We start from the raw sequence: 20,856 nt of genomic DNA on the forward strand, positions 1-20,856 counted from the left end.
TGTGTGTGTGTGTGTGTATGTGTGTGTGTTTGTGTATGTGTGTGTCTGTGTGTGTGTGTGTGTGTGTGTCTGTGCGTGTATGTATGTGTGCGTACATGTGTGCGTGTGTGTGTTTGTGTGTGTGTGTCTGTGCATGTGGATTTGTATGTGTGTGTATGGGTGTGTGTCTGTGCGTGTGGATGTCAGTGTGTGTGCATGCTTGCGTTTGTTTGTATTCCTGCATGTGTGTGTGTGACAGTATCATCCTAAACCAGCAACACTTCGCTCAACAGCACCATCTACAGGCCGATGAGTGTACAGTCACTAAATGTGCACATAAATTAATTTATTTTATACCCCCCCATGGATGAAATTCTACGAAATTTAGCAGAGGATACCCCCAGAGGATGTCAAGTTAATCATACACATGAAATATGGTGCAGTTCTGAACATCTCCACTGAAAATAGGGGCGATTAAAGCAGAATAATATTGCATTTTCATTTTTTATGGGAGGGGCGCAAATCACAAATGAGTGATTATGGGCTAGGTTGATGTGGGCCCTTAAGAGCAACATACCATAAAAATTTCTTCATCCTCGGTGCCACGGTTCAGGTAGTTATTTAGGAAAAACTGCATTTTTTTGGTTTTGGGGGGGCCCAGCGCGGGGGGGGGGGTGGCCCCCGGGGACCAAACGAAATTTTTCCGTAGAAGTCTAGTGGGGCTACATGCCCACCAAATTTCATGTTCCCCGGTGTTTCGGTGTCCCTGGTATCGTTGACGAAAAATTTACGGGGGCCCCAGCGCAGGGGGGGAAGTGGCCCCCGGGGACCAAACGAAATTTTTCCGTAAAAGTCTAGTAGGCCAACATACCATAAAAATTTATTCATCCTCGGTGCCACGGTTCAGGTAGTTATTTAGGAAAAACTGCATTTTTGGGGGTTTGGGGGGGCCCAGCGCGGGGGGGAGTGGCCCCCGGGGACCAAACAAAATTTTTCCGTAGAAGTGTAGTGGGGCTACATGCCCACCAAATTGAATGTTCCCCGGTGCTTCGGTGTCCCTGGTATCGTTGACGAAAAATTTACGGGGGCCCCAGCGCGGGGGGGGAAGTGGCCCCCGGGAACCAAACGAAATTTTTCCGTAAAAGTCTAGTAGACCAACATACCATAAAAATGTCTTCATCCTCGGTGCCACGGTTCAGGTAGTTATTTAGGAAAAACTGCTTTTTTTTTGGTTTTGGGGGGGCCCAGCGCGGGGGGGGAGTGGCCCCCAGGGACCAAACGAAATTTTTCCGTAGAGGTCTAGTTGGGCTACATGCCCACCAAATTTCATGTTCCCCGGTGCTTCGGTGTCCCTGGTATCGTTGACGAAAAATTTACGGGGGCCCCAGCGCGGGGGGGGGGAGTGGCCCCCGGGGACCAAACGAAATTTTTCCGTAAAAGTCTAGTAGACCAACATACCATACAAATTTCTTCATCCTCTGTGCCACGGTTCAGGTAGTTATTTAGGAAAAACTGCATTTTTTTGGGTTTGGGGGGGCCCAGCGCGGGGGGGGAGTGGCCCCCGGGGACCAAACGAAAGTTTTCCGTAGAAGTGTAGTGGGGCTACATGCCCACCAAATTTCATGTTCCCCGGTGCTTCGGTGTCCCTGGTATCGTTGACGAAAAATTTACGGGGGCCCCAGAGCGGGGGAGGGGGGGGAGTGGCCCCCAGGGACCAAACGAAATTTTTCCGTAAAAGTCTAGTAGACCAACATACCATAAAACTTTCTTCATCCTCGGTGCCACGGTTCAGGTAGTTATTTAGGAAAAACTGCATTTTTTGGGGTTTGGGGGGGCCCAGCGCGGGGGGGGAGTGGCCCCCGGGGACCAAACGAAATTTTTCCGTACAAGTCTAGTGGGGCTACATGCCCACCAAATTTCATGTTCCCCGGTGCTTCGGTGTCCCTGGTATCGTTGACGAAAAATTCAGTTAGATGACAAAAAAAAAAAAAAACTTTGACAATCCCTATATGACCGCCGCTTCGCTAGCTACGCTAGCGGCGGTCATAATAACCATAGCAGCCTATAAACCTTCCAAAATGTTTCAGTAACAACTAAGCTAGAGAAAAAATATATTGATTATCATGTTACTTCAAATGTTTCCATTCGTTATGATGATATGAAATGAGATAATAGTAAAAACATGAAGCCGTTTGGTGCTTTTCAAACGCGATGGCGATTTGAATATGATACATTCAAACGCGATCACGCTCAAATATAAAACATTATGGTTACCATATACATATCTACATTTGAGCAGATATCCACAAACACAGTAACAGTAAACACGGGTCTAAATATTATAATATTCACCATATATCTAGCAACAGTTCAACTGCAATGTGAAATTTATGCAACAATAACAAACTAATATGTAAGAATTTCTTACCTTACATCTTTCTTGCCTTCAAATCGCGTTCTTCTTCTTCTGAGGTAATTCCAATGTAAGCTCACGGCGCTCGACGAAAAGCAGAGACTTGTGAAGTGTTTTGGTGTTTTGTTTCTGAGGTAATGAGCGATCGCGTTCCACGTGGAGATTTGCATGTCAATCTCTTTTGCGCGAGTGGGCGTGTTCAAATTAAAAATAATTAGGAAGCGTTTGAGAAGCTGGACATCTTGTTGGTTTTATACAAATTACTTAAAAAGAGAATATTTGTTTTCAGTTTGAATCCGATCATTTAAAAGTACACACTTAAATGTTTATAAAGGTATATGGCTCATACATGTGTGACAAGTATTCGCTGAGTTTTGTTTCAGTTTATAGACGTGCTCAAGAAAAAAAAGTTCACCGCGACGGAGAGGCAGAACGCACACCCTGTTTATTTTCTTTATTTTACAAAAGCACAATGTTTTGATTTGATTGTAAGTGGACACATACAAAAGTAAAAATATCACAGATTCTTTTTTTATATTTCTTTTTTCTGTATGACCATAAATGACAGAGTAATTTAAGTTTATAGTGCGACAATGTGAAGAAAATCCGGCAAAACGCGCCGGCGCGTTTGTCGACCTCAGAGGGTTAATAACGGCGGCTCACGAACATTATAGTCAAGTCAAGTCAAGTCAAGTTTATTTATATAGCGCTTTTCACAACAGATTGTATCAAAGCAGCTTCACAGTATTAAATAAAAATAATACATCACTGTTTGTTTCTAGTGGAAAACGTCCACGTTTGGTAATGCTGATCAATAGTATTGTTGATTGATTAATTAAATTAAAGGGGACATATCATGCTAAATCCACTTTTTTAGCCCTGAAATGCATTTTGTTGTATATTTGGAGTGTTTAGAAGTACAGAAAATATGAAATTATTCTCTTCAGGTGCTTCGTTGATATCTTTATATTCTGTTTTGGTCATATTTTTCAACCTGTTCCAATTTTTCTGTTCTCTATGACGTTTTTTGAACCATTACATCACAGTATTTGCAGCGGAACTGCCAAATAAGGACATTGACTTCCGGCCCATCATTTCGAGCAATCCGCCATTTTTATTTCTCGCTGCAATTTTGTAGTCCAAGCTTAAGGATGCAGAAGTTACGAGAGGGTAAGTTAAAATGTTCGGTTGTTGGATGTAGTAACCCACACGCTTCATTACACCGTCTAATGTAGATGAACTGCCGCGCTTGTGACAGTGCGCATGTTTAACTGAAAGAATGAGCAGAGAGAGAGACCCGGTCGCGCACGCGCACTCTCTCTCGGAGTCAGGCGAAAAAGTGTAAACAAGACTTCACCGTCTCCAAACTAGATGCTGTCTTGCTCTCTCTCCCTCGCACATATTAATCAAAATAAATCGACACGGTGGTAAAAGGTCGGAAGACCAAAGTTTCATATATAAATACAGTAACACACCATTGCGATACATCCATATGAAGACGTTGTTCTGCAGGTTCGTCGTCTTAATTTTCATCTCGCTCCGACTCCGACTCTGGCTCGAACATGTAAGGCTGGCTGGACAAGTCTTCCGTTGTTGACATTTTGTTAATAACGTGTGAATAAAACGTTTCTGTGCCGCTAGATAATCGTATCTCTGCTATCAAACTACAAAAATGGCCGAACGGGGTGGAGTTGAACCGAGTGTCACCTATGCAACCTGGAGAGGGGGCGGGGTATGAAGTGTCTCAATTGTATTTAAAGAGACCGCACCAAAACGAGTTGCTCTCAGACGCACATCAGAAAATGGGTAGAAAAGGGGCCTGTGGAGCTATAATAACGAGGAATTCAGACCCAAACATTGCAGTTCCGCTTTATATAGACTACAAATGTATGATTTATATGTAAAAAGGAACGATTTAAAAGCATGATATGTCTCCTTTAAATATCCACAAATATCCCCAACTGAGCAAGCCAAAGGCAACAGTGGCAAGGAACCGAAAAACTCCATCAGGTGACCTAATGGAGAAAAAAAAACCTTGGGAGAACCCAGGCTCAGTCGGGGGCCAGTTCTCCTCTGGCATTTATGAACTAGAGACCGGATTTAACTGTAAGATTAAAAGTATTATATGAATGCCTGGCTGAAGAGATGCGTCTTTAACCTAGTTTTAAACTGGGAGAGCGAGTCTGAGCAACGAACAGTATCAGGAAGGCTATTCCAGAGTTTTGGAGCTAAATGTGAAAATGCTCTACCTCCTTTGGTGGATCTAGATATCCTAGGTATGACCAAAAGCCTCGAATTTAGTAATCTTAAAGAGCGCGATGGATTATAGGGCGATAGAAGATCGGTTAAATAGACTGGAGCTAAGCCGTTTAGGGCTTTATAAGTCAGTAGCAATACCTTGTAATTAATACGGAACTTTATAGGTAACCAATGTAGTGATGATAAAATTGGTGTTATATGGTCAAATTTTCTTGATCTAGTAAGAACTCTAGCAGCTGCATTTTGGACTAACTGTAGCTTGTTTATTGAGGATGCAGGACAACCAGCTAATAAAGCATTACAGTAATCTAGTCTCGAGGTCATGAATGCATGAACTAACTTTTCTGCGTCAGAAACTGATGGCATGTTACGTAGCTTAGCAATGTTTCTAAGGTGGAAAAAGGCTGTTCTTGTAACATATGAAATATGATTTTCAAAAGACAGGTTGCAGTCTAGTATAACACCCAGGTCTTTTACTGTAGAGGATAAAGTAACAGGACATCCTACTATGTTAAAGTTGTATTGTGAGAGGTTTTGTGGGTGGTTTTTTGAACCGATGATTAGTACCTCTGTCTTGTCTGGATTTAATAAAAGAAAATTACGCGTCATCCAATCTTTTATATCTTTAACACACTCTGTCAATTTGGATAATTTAGCGTTTTCATCTGGCCGTGATGAAATATAGATTTGAGTGTCATCAGCATAACAATGGAAACTAATTCCATGTTTCCTTATAATATTTCCAAGTGGCAGCATATATATTGAAAATAACAGAGGGCCCAACACAGATCCCTGCGGCACTCCATAGTTTACTGGAGTTATGATCGATTTTTCTCAATGCTCGTCCTTGAACACCAGTATAATTTTGTAGTCGATCTAAGAGTATTGTATGATCTATAGTATCGAACGCAGCACTAAGATCAAGTAAAACTAATATTGAGATACAGCCTTGGTCAGAAGCTAAAAGTAAATCATTTGTGATTTTAATGAGCGCAGTGTCAGTGCTATGATGCGGCCTGAATCCTGACTGAAACTTTTCATAGATGTCATTTTCATGCAAGAAAGAGCCCAGTTGAGCGGACACAACTTTTTCCAGTATTTTAGACATAAAAGGTAGATTTGAAATGGGTCTATAATTTGCTAGATTATATGGGTCTAATTGTGGTTTCTTAATGAGAGATTTTATAACTGCCAGTTTAAATGTTCTTGGAACATGACCTAAAGATAAAGATGAGTTAATATTGAGGAGAGGCTCTTCCACTACAGGTAACACTTCTTTCAGTAGTTTAGTTGGTATAGGATCTTCTTCTTTTGCTCTCAACGAAGGCGGTCGCATTTTCTTACCCTCCTCTCCCTTATCTCCCCTGCTTTGCTTCTCTCGTCTCGTCTAGTCTACTTGTACTTTGAGAGACTCTCTCCGCACTGTTCTCCAAACTAAGAAATTATGGATTTGATCAACTGGTCTCTCAACGCAATTGACACCATCTTCTCGACGAGAAGCTTGGGTTCGGGGGAACCTGACTGCCCTGCCGGAACGTTCGCAGCTGGCTACACGATGGACGCGTGGGAGAGGTGGCGGGTCGTGTGTCTGGCGGCTCTTTCCGTGGAGGACATTGAAGACATCTACCTATTCGGAACCATGATAACAGGTTTTCTGCTGTTTGGATTAGGCATTGCCCTGGTTTATCGAGGAATTAAGAAGACGGTGACAGCTGTCCAAAACCCCATAAGGCTGCCCGTTATGATTGAAGCAGTGGGCAGAGCTGTCAGCACTCAGACTGTGACTTTGGTGACTTTGAACCAAAATATGGATAACATCTTGGAGAAGCTTACAGCTTTGCAAAGGCAAATGGATCGTTTCGGAGACCAAAATGGACCAGGGGCTGCGTAAATTGGAATGCAGCTACTCGTCCCAAGACCAAACAACCCCAATCTTATCTGCTTTCGGCCCCCCTCAACCAGCACTGGCCTTGGCCGAGGCTGCTGCTGGAACTACAACTCCCCCCGTGGAGCACTGCAGCGTGACGCTCTTGCGTTCCTTCCCCCATCCCCCACAGACACCTGCTGATTGTTGACTCTGTCTGGGACCTGATCAAGGCTGTCTCCATAGCAATTGCTGTGTTTCGCAATGACATCCTGCGGACTGAGGCTAGATTAGGATGCCAGACGCAGCGGCTTTCCAGGCCTACACATACACGCACTACATATATACAGATATGCAATCACCACCCCATACCCCCATCCCTCGCCTTCGACGCTACATACCACCAGTCTGGCAGGCGGGTCCGACCAGCGCCGAAGAATGGCTGCAGGAACCGGATGGCTGCTTGTTTGTGCTGGGTTACCTCCATCCCCAACTACCCTCCCTTGTTGCAAGTCTTGTGTGTTCATGTTGTGTACTGATTATGTGCCAATGTTGCTGAGGTGTTTTTTACTGTTCCCAAACTGGACTCCTTACAGGAGCGTAGTCTGGGGGTGGCCTTTTTTTTCTCCTCACCTCTCCTCATGTTATGCTGTATTCTTTCCTAAAATGCTCTGTCTTCCTGTCCTGTCTACCCCCTTGTCATATTGTATGTATGTTTGTATGGACAGGTTGATGGCGGAATTTCGCTGGTACTTGTGACTAGTGACCAATAAAGCTATTCATTCATTCATTCATTCATCTAATAAACATGTTGTTGTTTAAGATGAAGTGATAAGTTTATTTAACTCTTTTTGTTCTATAGTTGTAAAGCACTGTAATTGTTCTTGCGGGGTGAGAATTTAGGCTGAATTATAAGGCGTAATTGAGGATTGAACGTTTACAATTGTGGTTCTGATGTTTTCTATTTTCTCAGTGAAGAACTTCATGAAATCATTACTACTAAACTGTAACGGAATATTTTGTTCAGGTGACATCTGTTTATTTGTTAGTCTAGCCACGGTGTTAAATAAAAACCTTGGATTGTTTCGGTTGTTTTCTATTAGTTTGCAGAGGTGCTCAGCCCTGGCCGCTTTTACGGCCTTTTTATAACGTGACATACTGTCTTTCCATGCGATTCTAAAGACCTCTAAATTAGTCTGTTTCCATTTACGCTCTAAATTACGGGTTTCTCTCTTTAGAACATGCGTAGTATTATTGTACCATGGTGCTTTACTTTTCTCTCTGACCTTTTTTAATTTAATGGGTGCAACAATATCCAAAGTTCTAGCGAGAATGGTGCTCATAGTGCTAGTTAATTCCTCTAGTTCATCTGTTTGTTTGGGTTCACTGAGCAGCTGAGACAGATCAGATAAGCAATTTGAAAAATTATCTATGGTGGATGGAAGGATTGTTCTGCCTGATCGATAACGTGGCGCAACATGATATAGTACAGGAGTACGTAATATGCAAGTTACCATGTAATGGTCAGTGACATCGTCATTTTGTGGAATGATATCTATATCGGTTGGATCGGTTCCATGTGATATAATTAAATCGAGTGTATGATTAAAACGATGAATTGGTCCGGTAACGTTTTGCTTGACCCCAAAGGAGTTTAATAAATCTGTAATAGCAGCCCATAACACATCATTTGGATTATCTGCTTGTATGTTAAAATCTCCAACAATTAATGCTTTATCGACATTAACTAATAGGTCTGAGAGAAAATCTGCAAACTCTTTTAGGAAATCACCGTAAGGCCCAGGCGGTCTATATACGGTAGCCAAGGCTAAAGATAATAGGGATGTTTTTCGAACATCTAAGAGCGTAACATTTAGAACAAGTACTTCAAACGAAATAAACTTATAGCCCGTTTTCTGAGTAACATTGAGAATATCTCTATAGATTGTTGCAACACCGCCGCCACGACCAATCAGACGGGGCTCATGCTTATAACAGTATCCTGACGGAGTAGACTCATTTAGACCGAAATAATCATTTGGTTTAAGCCAGGTTTCAGTAAGTACATCGAAGCTATTATCTGTGACTATTTCATTTACAATAACTGCCTTAGGTGTGAGTGATCTAATGTTTAGAAGACCTAGCTTTAGAAATTGTTTTTGATTACTAATAGCAACATTTTCTGGTTTAAAGGGCACCTATTATGCCCCGTTTTACAAGATGTAATATTGGTCTTGGGTGTCCCCAGAATGTATTTGTGAATTTTCAGCACAAAATACCCCACAGTTAATTTATTATAACCATTTGAAAATGTCATTTTTGGGGCCTGTTTTAAAAAGAGCTGTTTTGGTGTGTACCATCTTAAATGTAAATGAGCTGCATAATCCCCGCCCTGCTGGACCCAGATGATGAAGAGAGTCCGGCACAGAATAAACACTATTCGCTATTCGCTAGTATATAACACTATAACGTGAAGTTCAAATGTGTCTTCACCTGCGCCAAAAGGTTAAGTTAGCAACGACGCTACCAGTGATGCTATCAATATTAATACTAATTTATGGCTGAAGTCTTGGATAAAATCCGTCTTTTTAGCGATACGGCTGTAGAGTAGACGCACGAAAGGCGAAAAAATGTTTGTTTGTAAGTGAGTGTGGAGAAGACGCGTTCACCGTTATGACTGCCCGTGCAGCCGTGAGCATTTTAGTTTAATTTTAAAATTAGCGCCATTTCGGGGGCAGATTGCTTGAATTTATTTTACAAAAGCACAATGTTGTGTTTTATTGCGCCTGTACACAAATATAAGTTAACACTTTGCAGTTTGAATGATGTCCTGTATGAACAAAATGACGGAGTATCTTTTAATGTGTCCACTGTTCAATCGCGCCCGTGGCACACACACACACACACATTCCAGCATTGCAATCTTGACATCGCAGTCTATTCATTATAGCCTTAATAATATATAATAATAAAGTAGTCAACCTAACATAAAAATTACACTGCTCTATTTAAATATTCATTAGTACAATTCCTACTAGGGGTGGAACGGTACACAGAAATCACGGTTCGGTTCATATCTCGGTTCAGACATCACGGTTCGGTACAATGGAGAGAAAAGCAAAACAAAAATGCAGAAGGCAATTTTTTGTACATGTCTCAGGCTGTACCACCTAGTGTCATACAGTCTCTTCCCTGAGCTAGCTGCAACAGCCTGCCCTGAAGTGTGTAAAGTAAGATGTAAACAAAATAAGACAATCAGCTATAAAACTGGAAATAAAGCATCTCTTATTTATGTGCAGACGCACAAGCGCAAGGGTGTGCACGACAAAAAAATGTCATCATTGCGGTGTGGGCGGTCGTGTGCACTGGGTGCGCAAGGCCAAATTTTGTGTGGCGGTGTGCAGTGCGCAGCTTTTTAGTGCGCACGGCTCCGCATCCGAAGATGCACGACTTCGAGCCGAATCTGGCCGAGCATGTACATCTCACAGCACCGGCACCCAGTTCTTGCGTCTAAATTAGTTGCTTGCATTAACAAAATGAGTCTACAATAGCAGACATAAGCCCTTTAAATAAATGGCCATGTTTTATAAAAAGGTTCACAAAACTAAATAAAAATGTTTAGAAATTGTTATGTAAGATAACGTTAATTTAGTTGTAGGTTACGTTCTCATATCCATTTTATTTTCTAATGTCACAAGGAATAATCTGGTTTACTGCTTTTACACGATTCTTTTATAGTGTGGTTTTGGTGTACTAAAATAAACATTTACGAGTGTACCTTACTTCTCACCGCTGTGTAACTAAAGGCACCAGGGTGGCGGTGCCACCGGCTTGGGCCCACAATCTTTATTCTTTGGCCTTTCTTGTTCCCTAACCTGGCACTCCTGTTTGTTTTTTGTATTTCTGTATTATGTGCCCTGGTATTGAAGGTTTTCTTTTTATTTATGTTTTCTATAATTAGGATTATTGATTCTATGCCTTTTATTTTTTACTTGTCCATCCATCCATCCATGTTCGTCCACTTATCCGGGGCCGGGTCGCGGGGGCAGCAGTCTAAGCAGGGATGCCCAGACCTCCCTCTCCCTGGACACTTCCTCCAGCTCTTCCGGGGAGACACCAAGGCGTTCCCAGGCCAGCCAGGATACATAGTCCCTCCAGCGTGTCCTTGGTCTTCCTCGGGGCCTCCTCCCGTCGGGACATGCCCGGAACACCTTCCTGGGAAGGCGACCAGGAGGCATCAGGAACAGATGCCCGAGCCACCTCAGCTGGCCCCTCTCGATGTGGAGGAGCAGCGGCTCTACTCTGAGCTCCTCCCGAGTGACCGAGCTTCTCACCCTCTCTCTAATGGATCGCCCAGCCACCCTGTGGAGAATGCTCATTTCGGCCACCTGTATCCGGGATCTTGTCCTTTCGGTCATGACTCAAAGCTCATAGGCTGGAACATAGGCTGCAAACCGTCCCAGTGCATGCTGAAGGTTCTGGTCTGATGAGGCCAGCATGACAACATCATTCGCAAAGAGCAGAGATGAGATCATGTGGTCCCCAAACCTGACACCCTCCGGCCCCTGGCTGCGCCTAGAAATTCTGTCAATAAACATTATGAATAGTACCAGCGGCAAAGGGCAACCCTGCCGGAGTCCAAAACGAACCGGGAACAAGTCTGACTTACTGCCGGCAATGCGAACCAAGCTCCTGCTCTAGTCGTACAGGGACCGGATAGCCCTTAGCAAAGGGCCCCCGCCAGTCCAAAGGCACTGTCCCCGACCGCCATGCGATGTTGCAGAGGCGTGTCAGCCAAGACAGCCCCACAACATCCAGAGACTTAAGGTACTCAGGGCGGATCTCATCCACCCCCGGTGCCTTGCCACCGAGTAGTTTCTTGACTACCTCAGTGACTTCAGCTTGGGTGATGGACGAGTCCACCCCTGAGCCCTCAGCCTCTGCTTCCTCAATGGAAGACGTGACGGTGGGATTGAGGAGATCCTCGAAGTATTCCTTCCACCGTCCGATGACATCCCCAGTCGAGGTCAACAGCTGCCCACCTCCACTGAAAACAGCATTGGTAGGGCACTGCTTCCCCCTCCTGAGGCGCCGGACGGTTTGCCATAATCTCTTCAAGGCCGACCGGTTTCCTTCTCCATGGCCTCACCGAAATCCTCCCAGGCCGATTTTTTGCCTCCACAACCACCCGGGCTGCAGTCCGCTTGGCCTCTCGGTACCCGTCAGCTGCCTCAGGAGTCCCACAAGCCAGCCTGGCCCGATAGGACTCCTTCTTCAGCTTTACGGCATCCCTTACTTCCGGTGTCCCCCACCAGGTTCAGGGATTGCCGCCTCGACAGGCACCAGCTCCGAGTGGCCACGTTGACAATGGAGGTGGAGAACATGGTCCACTCGGACTCAATATCTCCAGACTCCCTTGGGATCTGGTCGAAGCTCTGCCGGAGGTGGAAGTTGAAGATCTCTCTGACAGGGGATTCGGCCAAACGTTCCCAACATACCCTCACAGTACGTTTTGGTCTGCCGAGTCTGTCCAGCTTCCTCCCCCGCCATCGGATCCAACTCACCACCAGGTGGTGATCAGTTGACAGCTCCGCCCCTCTCTTCACCCGAGTGTCCAAGACATACGGCTGGAGGTCAGATGAAACAACCACAAAGTCGACCTCCGGCCTAGGGTGTCCTGGTGCCATGTGCACTGATGGACACACTTATGTTTGAACATGGTGTTTGTTATGGGCAAGCTGTAACTAGCACAGAAGTCCAATAACAGAACACCAATCGGGTTCAGATCAGGGGGGCCGTTCCTCCCAATCACGCCCCTCCAGGTGTCACTGTCACTGCCCACGTGGGCGTTGAAGTCCCCCAGTAGAATGACAGAGTCCCCAGTCGGAGCACTTTCCAGCACCCCTCCCAGTCTCCAAGAAGTCCGGGTACTCTACACTGCCGTTTGGCCCATAGGCGCACACGACAGTGAGAGACCTATCCCCGACCCAAAAGTGCAGGGAAGCGACCCTCTCGTTCACCGGGGTAAACTTCAACACATGGCGGCTGAGCTGGGGGGCTATAAGCAAACCCATACCAGCCTGCCGCCTCTCACCATGGGCAACTCCAGAGTGGTGAAGAGTCCATCCTCTCTCGAGGAGTGTGGTTCCAGAGCCCAAGCCGTGCGTGGAGGTGATCCCAACTATCTCTAGTCGGAATCTTGGAATCTCGGAATCTCACACACAATCTCAGGCTCCTTCCCCACCAGAGAGGTGACATTCCATGTCCCTAGAGCTAGATTCCGCGTCCAGGGATCTGGTTGTCGAGGCCCCCGCCTTCGACTGCCGCCCGATCCACTATGCACCGGCCCCTTACGGTCTCTCCTGCAGGTGGTGGGTCCACGGGAGGGCGGCCCCACGTCGCTCCTTCGGGCTGAGCCCAGCCGGACCCCACGGGGGGAGGCCTGACCACCAGGCGCTCGCATACGAGCCCCAACCCCAGGCCTGGCTTCAGGGTGGGGCCCCAGCTGTGCCATGCCGGGCGACGTCACGGTCCTCAAGTGTATAGTCCTCATAAAGGGTTTTGAACCGCTCTTAGTCTGACCCGTCGCCTAGGACCTGTTTGCCTTAGGAGACCCTACCAGGGGCATATAGCCCCAGACAACATAGCTCCTAGGGTCGTTCGGGTACTCAAACCCCTCCACCACGATAAGGTGGCAGTTCAAGGAGGTTTTTTCTTTTTACTTGTCTTTTTAGTTATTTATTTTACAGCACTCTGGTCAGTTTTGCGCTGTATGTAAATGTGCTTTATAAATTAAAATTACTTACTAAATTACTAATATAATAAACATAGAATTACAAAATATATACAACTTACATTGAGCTGTAGAACCAAAAAGTTTCCTCGTAATAGGGTTTCTTGCATCCGGCTCAGTTGAGCAAACACCATGCCATGCCAGTACCTCTCTAAACACTCTTACTTGTCTCTCTTAACCTGCCTTTTAAAAATGTGAATGCTAGTAAACTCACTTCACTTCACTTGGTAAGAATTCCACATTTTTGGAGCATTGTGGTTAAAAAAATGACACCTAGGCTCTTTACTTCTTTCTTAGATTGTAGGGCTAAGGGACCCAATCCAGCTTCTAATGGCTCGTTTCCACTGAGCGGTACAGTACGGAACGGTACGCATTTATTTGCGTTTCCACTATCAAAAGTTGTGAATGGTACCAAAATGCCGAACCGTACCGTACCACTTTTTAGGTACCCTTCCAGTGGGGTACCTAGCACAGTGGAACGGTACTAAAAGGTGGAGCTAGACTCACTGCAGGACGTTGATGATTAGTTGACAGAGAATCGTCACTTGCGCGTGCTACAAGGAGAATAACAACATAAGAAGCGCCATTTTTTAAAATACAGTTTAATATAATACTACTGTTACTGTATCACGAAATGTAATTTTAAGAGTTTTTCAGGCAAGAATGTAGTTGTTTAAAGCCCAAATCTGTGGTTTATTTATAAAGATGATTTTTTCCCCCCGGTTTTTGCGTTCAGCGGGCGCTCATGTTTCCCGGCTGGATGAGCCTTTCCTCGGCTAGTTCTTCTGACGTTCGTCGCTGACTCCGACGGTAGTGGTTAAACATGAGATATAATTCGTCTTGTGTAGACCTAACGGGCGATCTTTGGTCTCGTGAATATATAATGAGTTCCCTGTCAATCGTTTTGGCTGAGGGCTAAGTTTAGTTTCATATTAACGTTATAGGCTATTTGTATTTAACTTTACTTGTAATGTTAGACTAGAGCGCTGCATTTGGATATTTGACTTGTTTGCTTTATTTCTTATTGTATAGCTTCTTGTACCGTTTACTTAAACTTTTATATAGGCTATTATTTATAAAACTGAAATTTTACAAAAAGAAATATGGTTTATTGTCATTTTTTTATTACAAGATTATCACTGATGTTTATTGCAACATTTGTACAAATGCATATATTGCCTGGAATATGTAAAAAAAAAAAAACTATTATTTAAACAAAAAGAGGTAACGTTAGGGTTGTGTTTTAAATTTCGTTTTGTAATAAATAGAATAACGTATAAGATGCAGTGAATAATCAATATGCGTTGCGCATGAACCACATTTGTGTCCCTATAATGTTTAATTTATTTAAATGAAAAAGAAAAGAGGCAGAGTGGTGTTTTATAACATATTTCGTTTTATTGTTGCTTAAAATGTACATACAGAGATAACAGAGATATCCGGAGTAGCAGAGCGAGCTGAGTGACGCTTTTAAGAACGCGCACCGTCCCGTACCGTACTGTACTTCTCAGTGGAAACGAGGCATAAGGGACCCAATATAAGAATACAGCTGTTCTGAGGCAGAGCAGAGCATAACACATGTGATGGTGCAGTTAACCCACACGAACAAACATTTCATGCTGAGAATGTTTACACACACACACACATTATATTTAAATTTTGTGTTGAAAATAAAGTAATGTATAAAGTGAAGTAAATTAAATAATGTTAAATGACTAAATAATGTCTGTGTGATTTTTATTTTTTATTTATTGGAACAGAACTGTGTTGTCTAATCCATGCAAAATACAAAAATTTAATACCATCTATATTAGAACACGTGGCATTGCACAAGATTTTGGAAATCGTGCTTAAAGAGCAACTTGCAGGTTAAATTTATAACTGAATTAATACTTGATATTGTCTGAAGAGGTTTTTTAAAAACACATATGTAGAAATTACTAATGAAATCTAATTGGTTGTAGAGATTTTGATGAAAATGTGCTAGGCTCTGGAATACGCCTTTCCCCCTATAGCAACGCGTCATATGACGTATGCCGAGGTAAATATGAGCTCGCGTTCAGCCAGCGCTCTCATTGTGGGTGTAGTAGTTAGAGCAGTAGTGAGCGACAGAGAAAGTTTTAGATCGAGTTTTAGAGAAGCCATAATGGTAAATTATTGTGTTTGTGCTGGTTGCACAAAATCCAGCCTGTCAGGACATCGTGTCCATCATTTTCCTTCTAGGAAAAACAAGGCTTTTCGTTCTTGGGTGCGTTTTGTTCAGGTGAAGAGAGCAGACTTCACTGCCGCGTCTGTCACCGCACACTCGGTCGTTTGTGGCGCACATTTCACTCCGGAGAATTATCGACCTGGAGATTTGTTGGAATCTCGGATGGGATTCATTCACATCCATTGTAATTTGTAACCTGAGCTCTATCAGTGCACGCATCTTCGGGTTCTCTCACCGGATGTAGGCGCGAGCACAACATCAACTGGCAAACGCAATGTAAGCGGAACGAAACTGAGCTACTCGTTATTGTGTTTGTGTGGACCGTTTATCAGTTTGGACCAGTGCAGCGCGAGCCTGATCAAGCAACACTGTAACTGCGAGATCCAGTAAATAAAGCATTTGAATTCGCCACTGAAGTAATAACATCGCTGCGAGATCTAGTGAGAAATATTCACATTTCTCCGTTATTAACGGATCGAACAGCGCTGACGTGGAAACCAGGAATAAACATTGTGCAATGAATGAACGAACTATCCAGTGTCCACAGATCAGCAACATTCACCATGGCTTTACTGTAGTAACACTAACTGCAACCATGGAAGTTTGGCATTTTCCACTAAGGCCCAGTATGCATCCACCTCCCTGCAACACTGACTTTCCTCAGCTGTAAACATTGCCTCGCATTTCCCACACAAGCACCTATGGAACAAAAAATGTTAGCAGGAATAAATATCTCTCTGTCTCTCGATGAGAAACCGCTAAGTTATATCACGTAACGTTAGTCTGGGCGGATATTAATGAGCATGACAAACGCCTGATCAAAGCTTAGTTTCTGTTATTGTAAGTTCCAATATGTTCTGTCTAACATTGATCCTGGCCTGTCCCTGCTCTCTTGGCAGCCTAGCAGGCTCATAATTGTATGGTTGTGGTCCGTCAACAATTTCCTCAGCGTCCGAAATGTCATTGCAATCCATTTTTCCCTGTTGTTTGAATCGACCGCTCTCCCTCGTGCTACGTCACGACTCTCGCCCGTCACGCCCATTTTCAGATGCGGAAGTAAAATTTTCTCACAAAAACGACTCCAGAAGCCACTGTAGCGTATTTATAATTTTTTTTTTAAGAAAATCTAGTTCCTACATTATTTTTCTATACATTGACTTGTTGGGTCTTCTAACCTGCAAGTTGCTCTTTAATATTTTCTAAACCAGTATTTATTTTCAGTTGAATTTTCAGATTTTTTAGGAATTTCTTCAAGAAAACTGTCAAATCATATGTAAATATTACGTAGGGGAGAGCGGGGTATTCTCGTCGCTTGATAAACTTAAGGTTGAGCCTAGTGATGGGAAGTCTGGTTCTTTTCTGCGAACCGGTTCTTTCGGACAGTTCGTTTCAATGAACCGGTTCAAAAAAACGGTTCACCAGTTCTTTTACGTCATCACGTAATGACGTCAATTCTATCATCCCGGCGGATAAATATACATTCAAATAAAGGCATTTGTAATCATAACTTCAGTTAAATAATAGTATTCATCGTCATAATCATCTTGGATAGGTTTCTTACATTTACGTTTTGAAAATGAACCCTGTAGTAGGCCTAAGGCGATGCGCAAACGCGGATGTTTTACATGTCTTGAAGTGAATAAACTGGTCTTCATCATTTTTATTTTATTTGTAATTAAATAAACTTACATTTCGCCGAATTTCAAGTCCTTTGTTCACCCGTGCTCATGTATCAGCACAGCACATAGACAGTATAAACATAGCATCAGTTGGTCAAAAGAAAGTTTGGTTCAGAGACGGTGCGATCACGCATGCGCAGTCTCTCCAGCTCGTCGGTTCTCTGTATCGAACGCATCCGAAAGAAACAGTTCTCGGTTCTGTACTGGTGATCCGAGAACTGCTGCAACAACAACCAGTTCTTGACTCGAGAACCGTAGCATGCCTGTGTGTGAGCTGAGAACTACTGAAACCTTACTAGGCTATAGCCTTCAGTCGACAAAACTAAAAACTCGATGCATGTCTCCAGTATGTTTAATACGTTATGTTTAGATTAACACATTATAAACATTACTTTGCACCCTTTAAAACCTTGGCAAGAGTTTGTCAAAAATGTATATCAACTTACTTAGAAATTAAATGATCTGTTCCAGAAAATAATGTTTTAGTAGGCTATAATAATAAATGTTTAGTTTTACAATCCATTCATTGTGTTTCCAATCTTCAAAATAATACGGTGAAAAGGCAGTAGCCTATGTGATAAACATGTTTCTAAAATGTTTTATTTTGTTACACTTATTGATGTTCAATAAAATACTGAAGAAACATGCATTTCGTCCCTCTGACAGAATTGCACGCATGCTCAGCTCATCAGCTCATCGGTTCTCCGTATCGAACGCATCCGAAAGAAACAGTTCTCGGTTCTGTACTGGTGGTCCGAGAACCGCTGTACCTGTGCGTTCAGTAGTGCGCGCATGCTCAGTGTCAACTGCTCGTGCTCATCACTTCTCTCAGCACAACATGTCTCAGTTCAGTGAACTGTTGGATTTACTGGAGTAACATATATGCCTACTCCGGGATATTGGTTTATTTTGAGTCAAAGGGACTGTCAGGACTCAGGCATGTCCGAAAGTGAGCGACTTTAGTAACTTCTTGTGGATCAGTGCTGACGCAAGACGCGAACTGTTTCGAACGATTCAGTCCGATTTAGTGTACTGGTTCGACCAGTTCACTAAAAAGAACCGGTTCAAAAGAACGATTCGTTCACGAACCGGACATCACTAGTTGAGCCTCTGTAGTCTGTTGGACTATTTTAACGATGCATGTGGTGATGTGGTTTCTCCACTGCATGAATATTCATGTGTCGCTTCAGGTTAGCTTTAATAGAGAAACTCTTCCTGCACTGATCACACGTGTGCGGCTTCTCTCCAGTGTGGATCCTCTCATGTCTTTTCAGATTTGCTGACAGACTGAATCTCTTGTCACAGTGTGAACACTTGTAAGGTTTTTCTCCAGTGTGGATCCTCTCATGTTTTTTTAGAAATGATGACATGCTGAATCTCTTGTCACAGTGTGAACACTTGTAAGGTTTTTCTCCAGTGTGGATCATCTCATGTGTTTTCAGATTTGCTGACAGACTGAATCTCTTGTCACAGTGTGAACACTTGTAAGGTTTTTCTCCAGTGTGGATCATCTCATGTGTTTTTAGAGATGATGACATACTGAATCTCTTGTCACAGTGTGAACACTTGTAAGGTTTTTCTCCAGTGTGGATCCTCTCATGTGTTTTCAGATCTGCTGATTGACTGAATCTCTTGTCACAGTGTGAACACTTGTAAGGTTTTTCTCCAGTGTGGATCATCTCATGTGTTTTCAGATGTGCTGACCGACTGAATCTCTTGTCACAGTGTGAACACTTGTAAGGTTTCTCTCCAGTGTGGATCCTCTCATGGTATCTCAGAGATGATGACACACTGAATCTCGTCACAGTGTGAACACTTGTAAGGTTTTTCTCCAGTGTGGATCCTCTCATGTGATTTCAGATCTGCTGACTGACTGAATCTCTTGTCACAGTGTGAACACTTGTAAGGTTTCTCTCCAGTGTGGATCCTCTCATGTGATTTCAGATCTGCTGATCGACTGAATCTCTTGTCACAGTGTGAACACTTGTATGGTTTTTCTCCAGTGTGGATCCTCTCATGTGTTTTCAGATCTGCTGATCGACTGAATCTCTTGTCACAGTGTGAACACTTACAAGGTTTTTCTCCAGTGTGGATCATCTCATGTGTTTTCAGATTTTCTGACTGATTGAATCTCCTGTCACAGTGTGAACACTTGTAAGGTTTTTCTCCAGTGTGAATTCTCTGGTGCTGTTTTAAATTGTACGCTGTAGCAAAAGTCTTCTCACACTCAAAGCACATGTACTCTCTCACTCCAGTGTGAATTTTCTCATGTCTAAGTAAATATTGCAGCCGTGAAAAACTCTTTCCACACACAGAACATGAATGCGGCTTCTCCTTCGTATGAACTGTCAGATGTCTCTTCAGGTTTGATGCACAGAGAAATCTTTTGCCGCATTGATCACATGAGAACGGCTTCACTCCGGTGTGGATCATCATGTGAACATTAAGATATGGTTTGCATGAGAATCTCTTTCCACATTGATCACATGTGAATGGCTTCTCTCCGGTGTGGATCCTCATGTGAGCATTAAGGTGTGATGAATGACTGAAACTCTTCCCACACTGATCACATGTGAACGGCTTCTCTCCAGTGTGGATCATCATGTGACACTCAAGATTACGCTTGTCAAATAAACTCTTTCCACACTGAGTGCAGGTGAAAGATTTCTTGGCTCGTCTTTTCTTTAAAAATGTCTTTTTAGTCTTTGAGCGACTCAAAGGTTTTCCTCCAGGTTTGACATGATGTTCCTCCTTCACTTCACTCAGTTCTTCACTCTCCTCCTCCACTTCACTCAGTTCTTCACTCTCCTCCTCCACTTCACTCAGTTCTTCACTCTCCTCCTTCACTTCAAAAAGGAAAGAAAAAAAAATATCACATTTAATTTTCAGTACATCAAAATAATAATAATTAATGAGAGAAATATAAAGTGAAAGGACATGTAAGTGAGCCCTGATGTAATAGTAGAAAGTAGACAACTGTTATAAAATATTATGATAATTTGATGGCTATTTATAAATTGATTATATGTCCTTGAAACTTTGCATGAACGAGGTAAATTTATAATCCTATTATTATCTTTAAAACATTATAGGCACGAATTCCCATGTTTCTTTAGCAAGAACTATTGAATATATTTGATCAATGACACAATTATCTAACATGATATTAAAATTAAAATATACAATAGTGCCATGTTTCGATACCAACTTTGAGATTGATATTTATTTTACTAAAATCGTTTTAATTATTAATGGCCGTTCACCCTAGACTTTTCCTTGCACTGACTTCCATTCATGCGCATGTGAAAGTGGGACACCAGAAACACAAGCTCAAGTGAATTACTCTGTGAGAAATAACACAAGCGTTTAGCATTCAAGTGGAGTGGGTTGTTTATTTTTACATTTTGAATTATTATTATTTGTTATATGTTGAACTTGTGTTTGTAAAAAAGACGTAATTTCACGGCCATTGCAGTGTCAAGTCAAGTCAAGTCAACTTTATTTATATAGCGCTTTTCACAATACAGATTGTATCAAAGCAGCTTCACAGTATTAAATAAAATAGTACATCAGTGTTTGTTTCTAGTGTAAAACGTCCACGTTTGGTAATGCTGATCAATAGTATTGTTGATTGATTAATTAAATTAAGTATCCCCAACT

The 20,856-nt window shown here is 42.9% G+C and overlaps 2 protein-coding genes across 2 annotated transcripts in view; both read right to left on the reverse strand.

Annotated features, from left to right (window-relative positions):
• LOC309479938 (uncharacterized protein) overlaps window positions 1-20,856 on the reverse strand; it is a 65,756-nt gene that overhangs the window by 20,183 nt on the left and 24,717 nt on the right. The window lies entirely within an intron of this gene.
• Window positions 16,567-20,856, reverse strand: part of LOC309480188 (uncharacterized protein) — a 34,742-nt gene continuing 30,452 nt past the window's right edge. Inside the window, exon 3 of the mRNA XM_082144587.1 lies at window positions 16,567-20,042. Coding sequence (XP_082000713.1) covers window positions 18,961-20,042 — 1,082 coding nt within the window. The 3' untranslated portion in view covers window positions 16,567-18,960. The remainder of the gene's footprint in view (window positions 20,043-20,856) is intronic.

The sequence above is a fragment of the Leuciscus leuciscus genome, assembly GCF_965113295.1.
Source record: "Leuciscus leuciscus genome assembly, chromosome: 1".
In the NCBI taxonomy this organism is placed as follows: domain Eukaryota; kingdom Metazoa; phylum Chordata; class Actinopteri; order Cypriniformes; family Leuciscidae; genus Leuciscus; species Leuciscus leuciscus.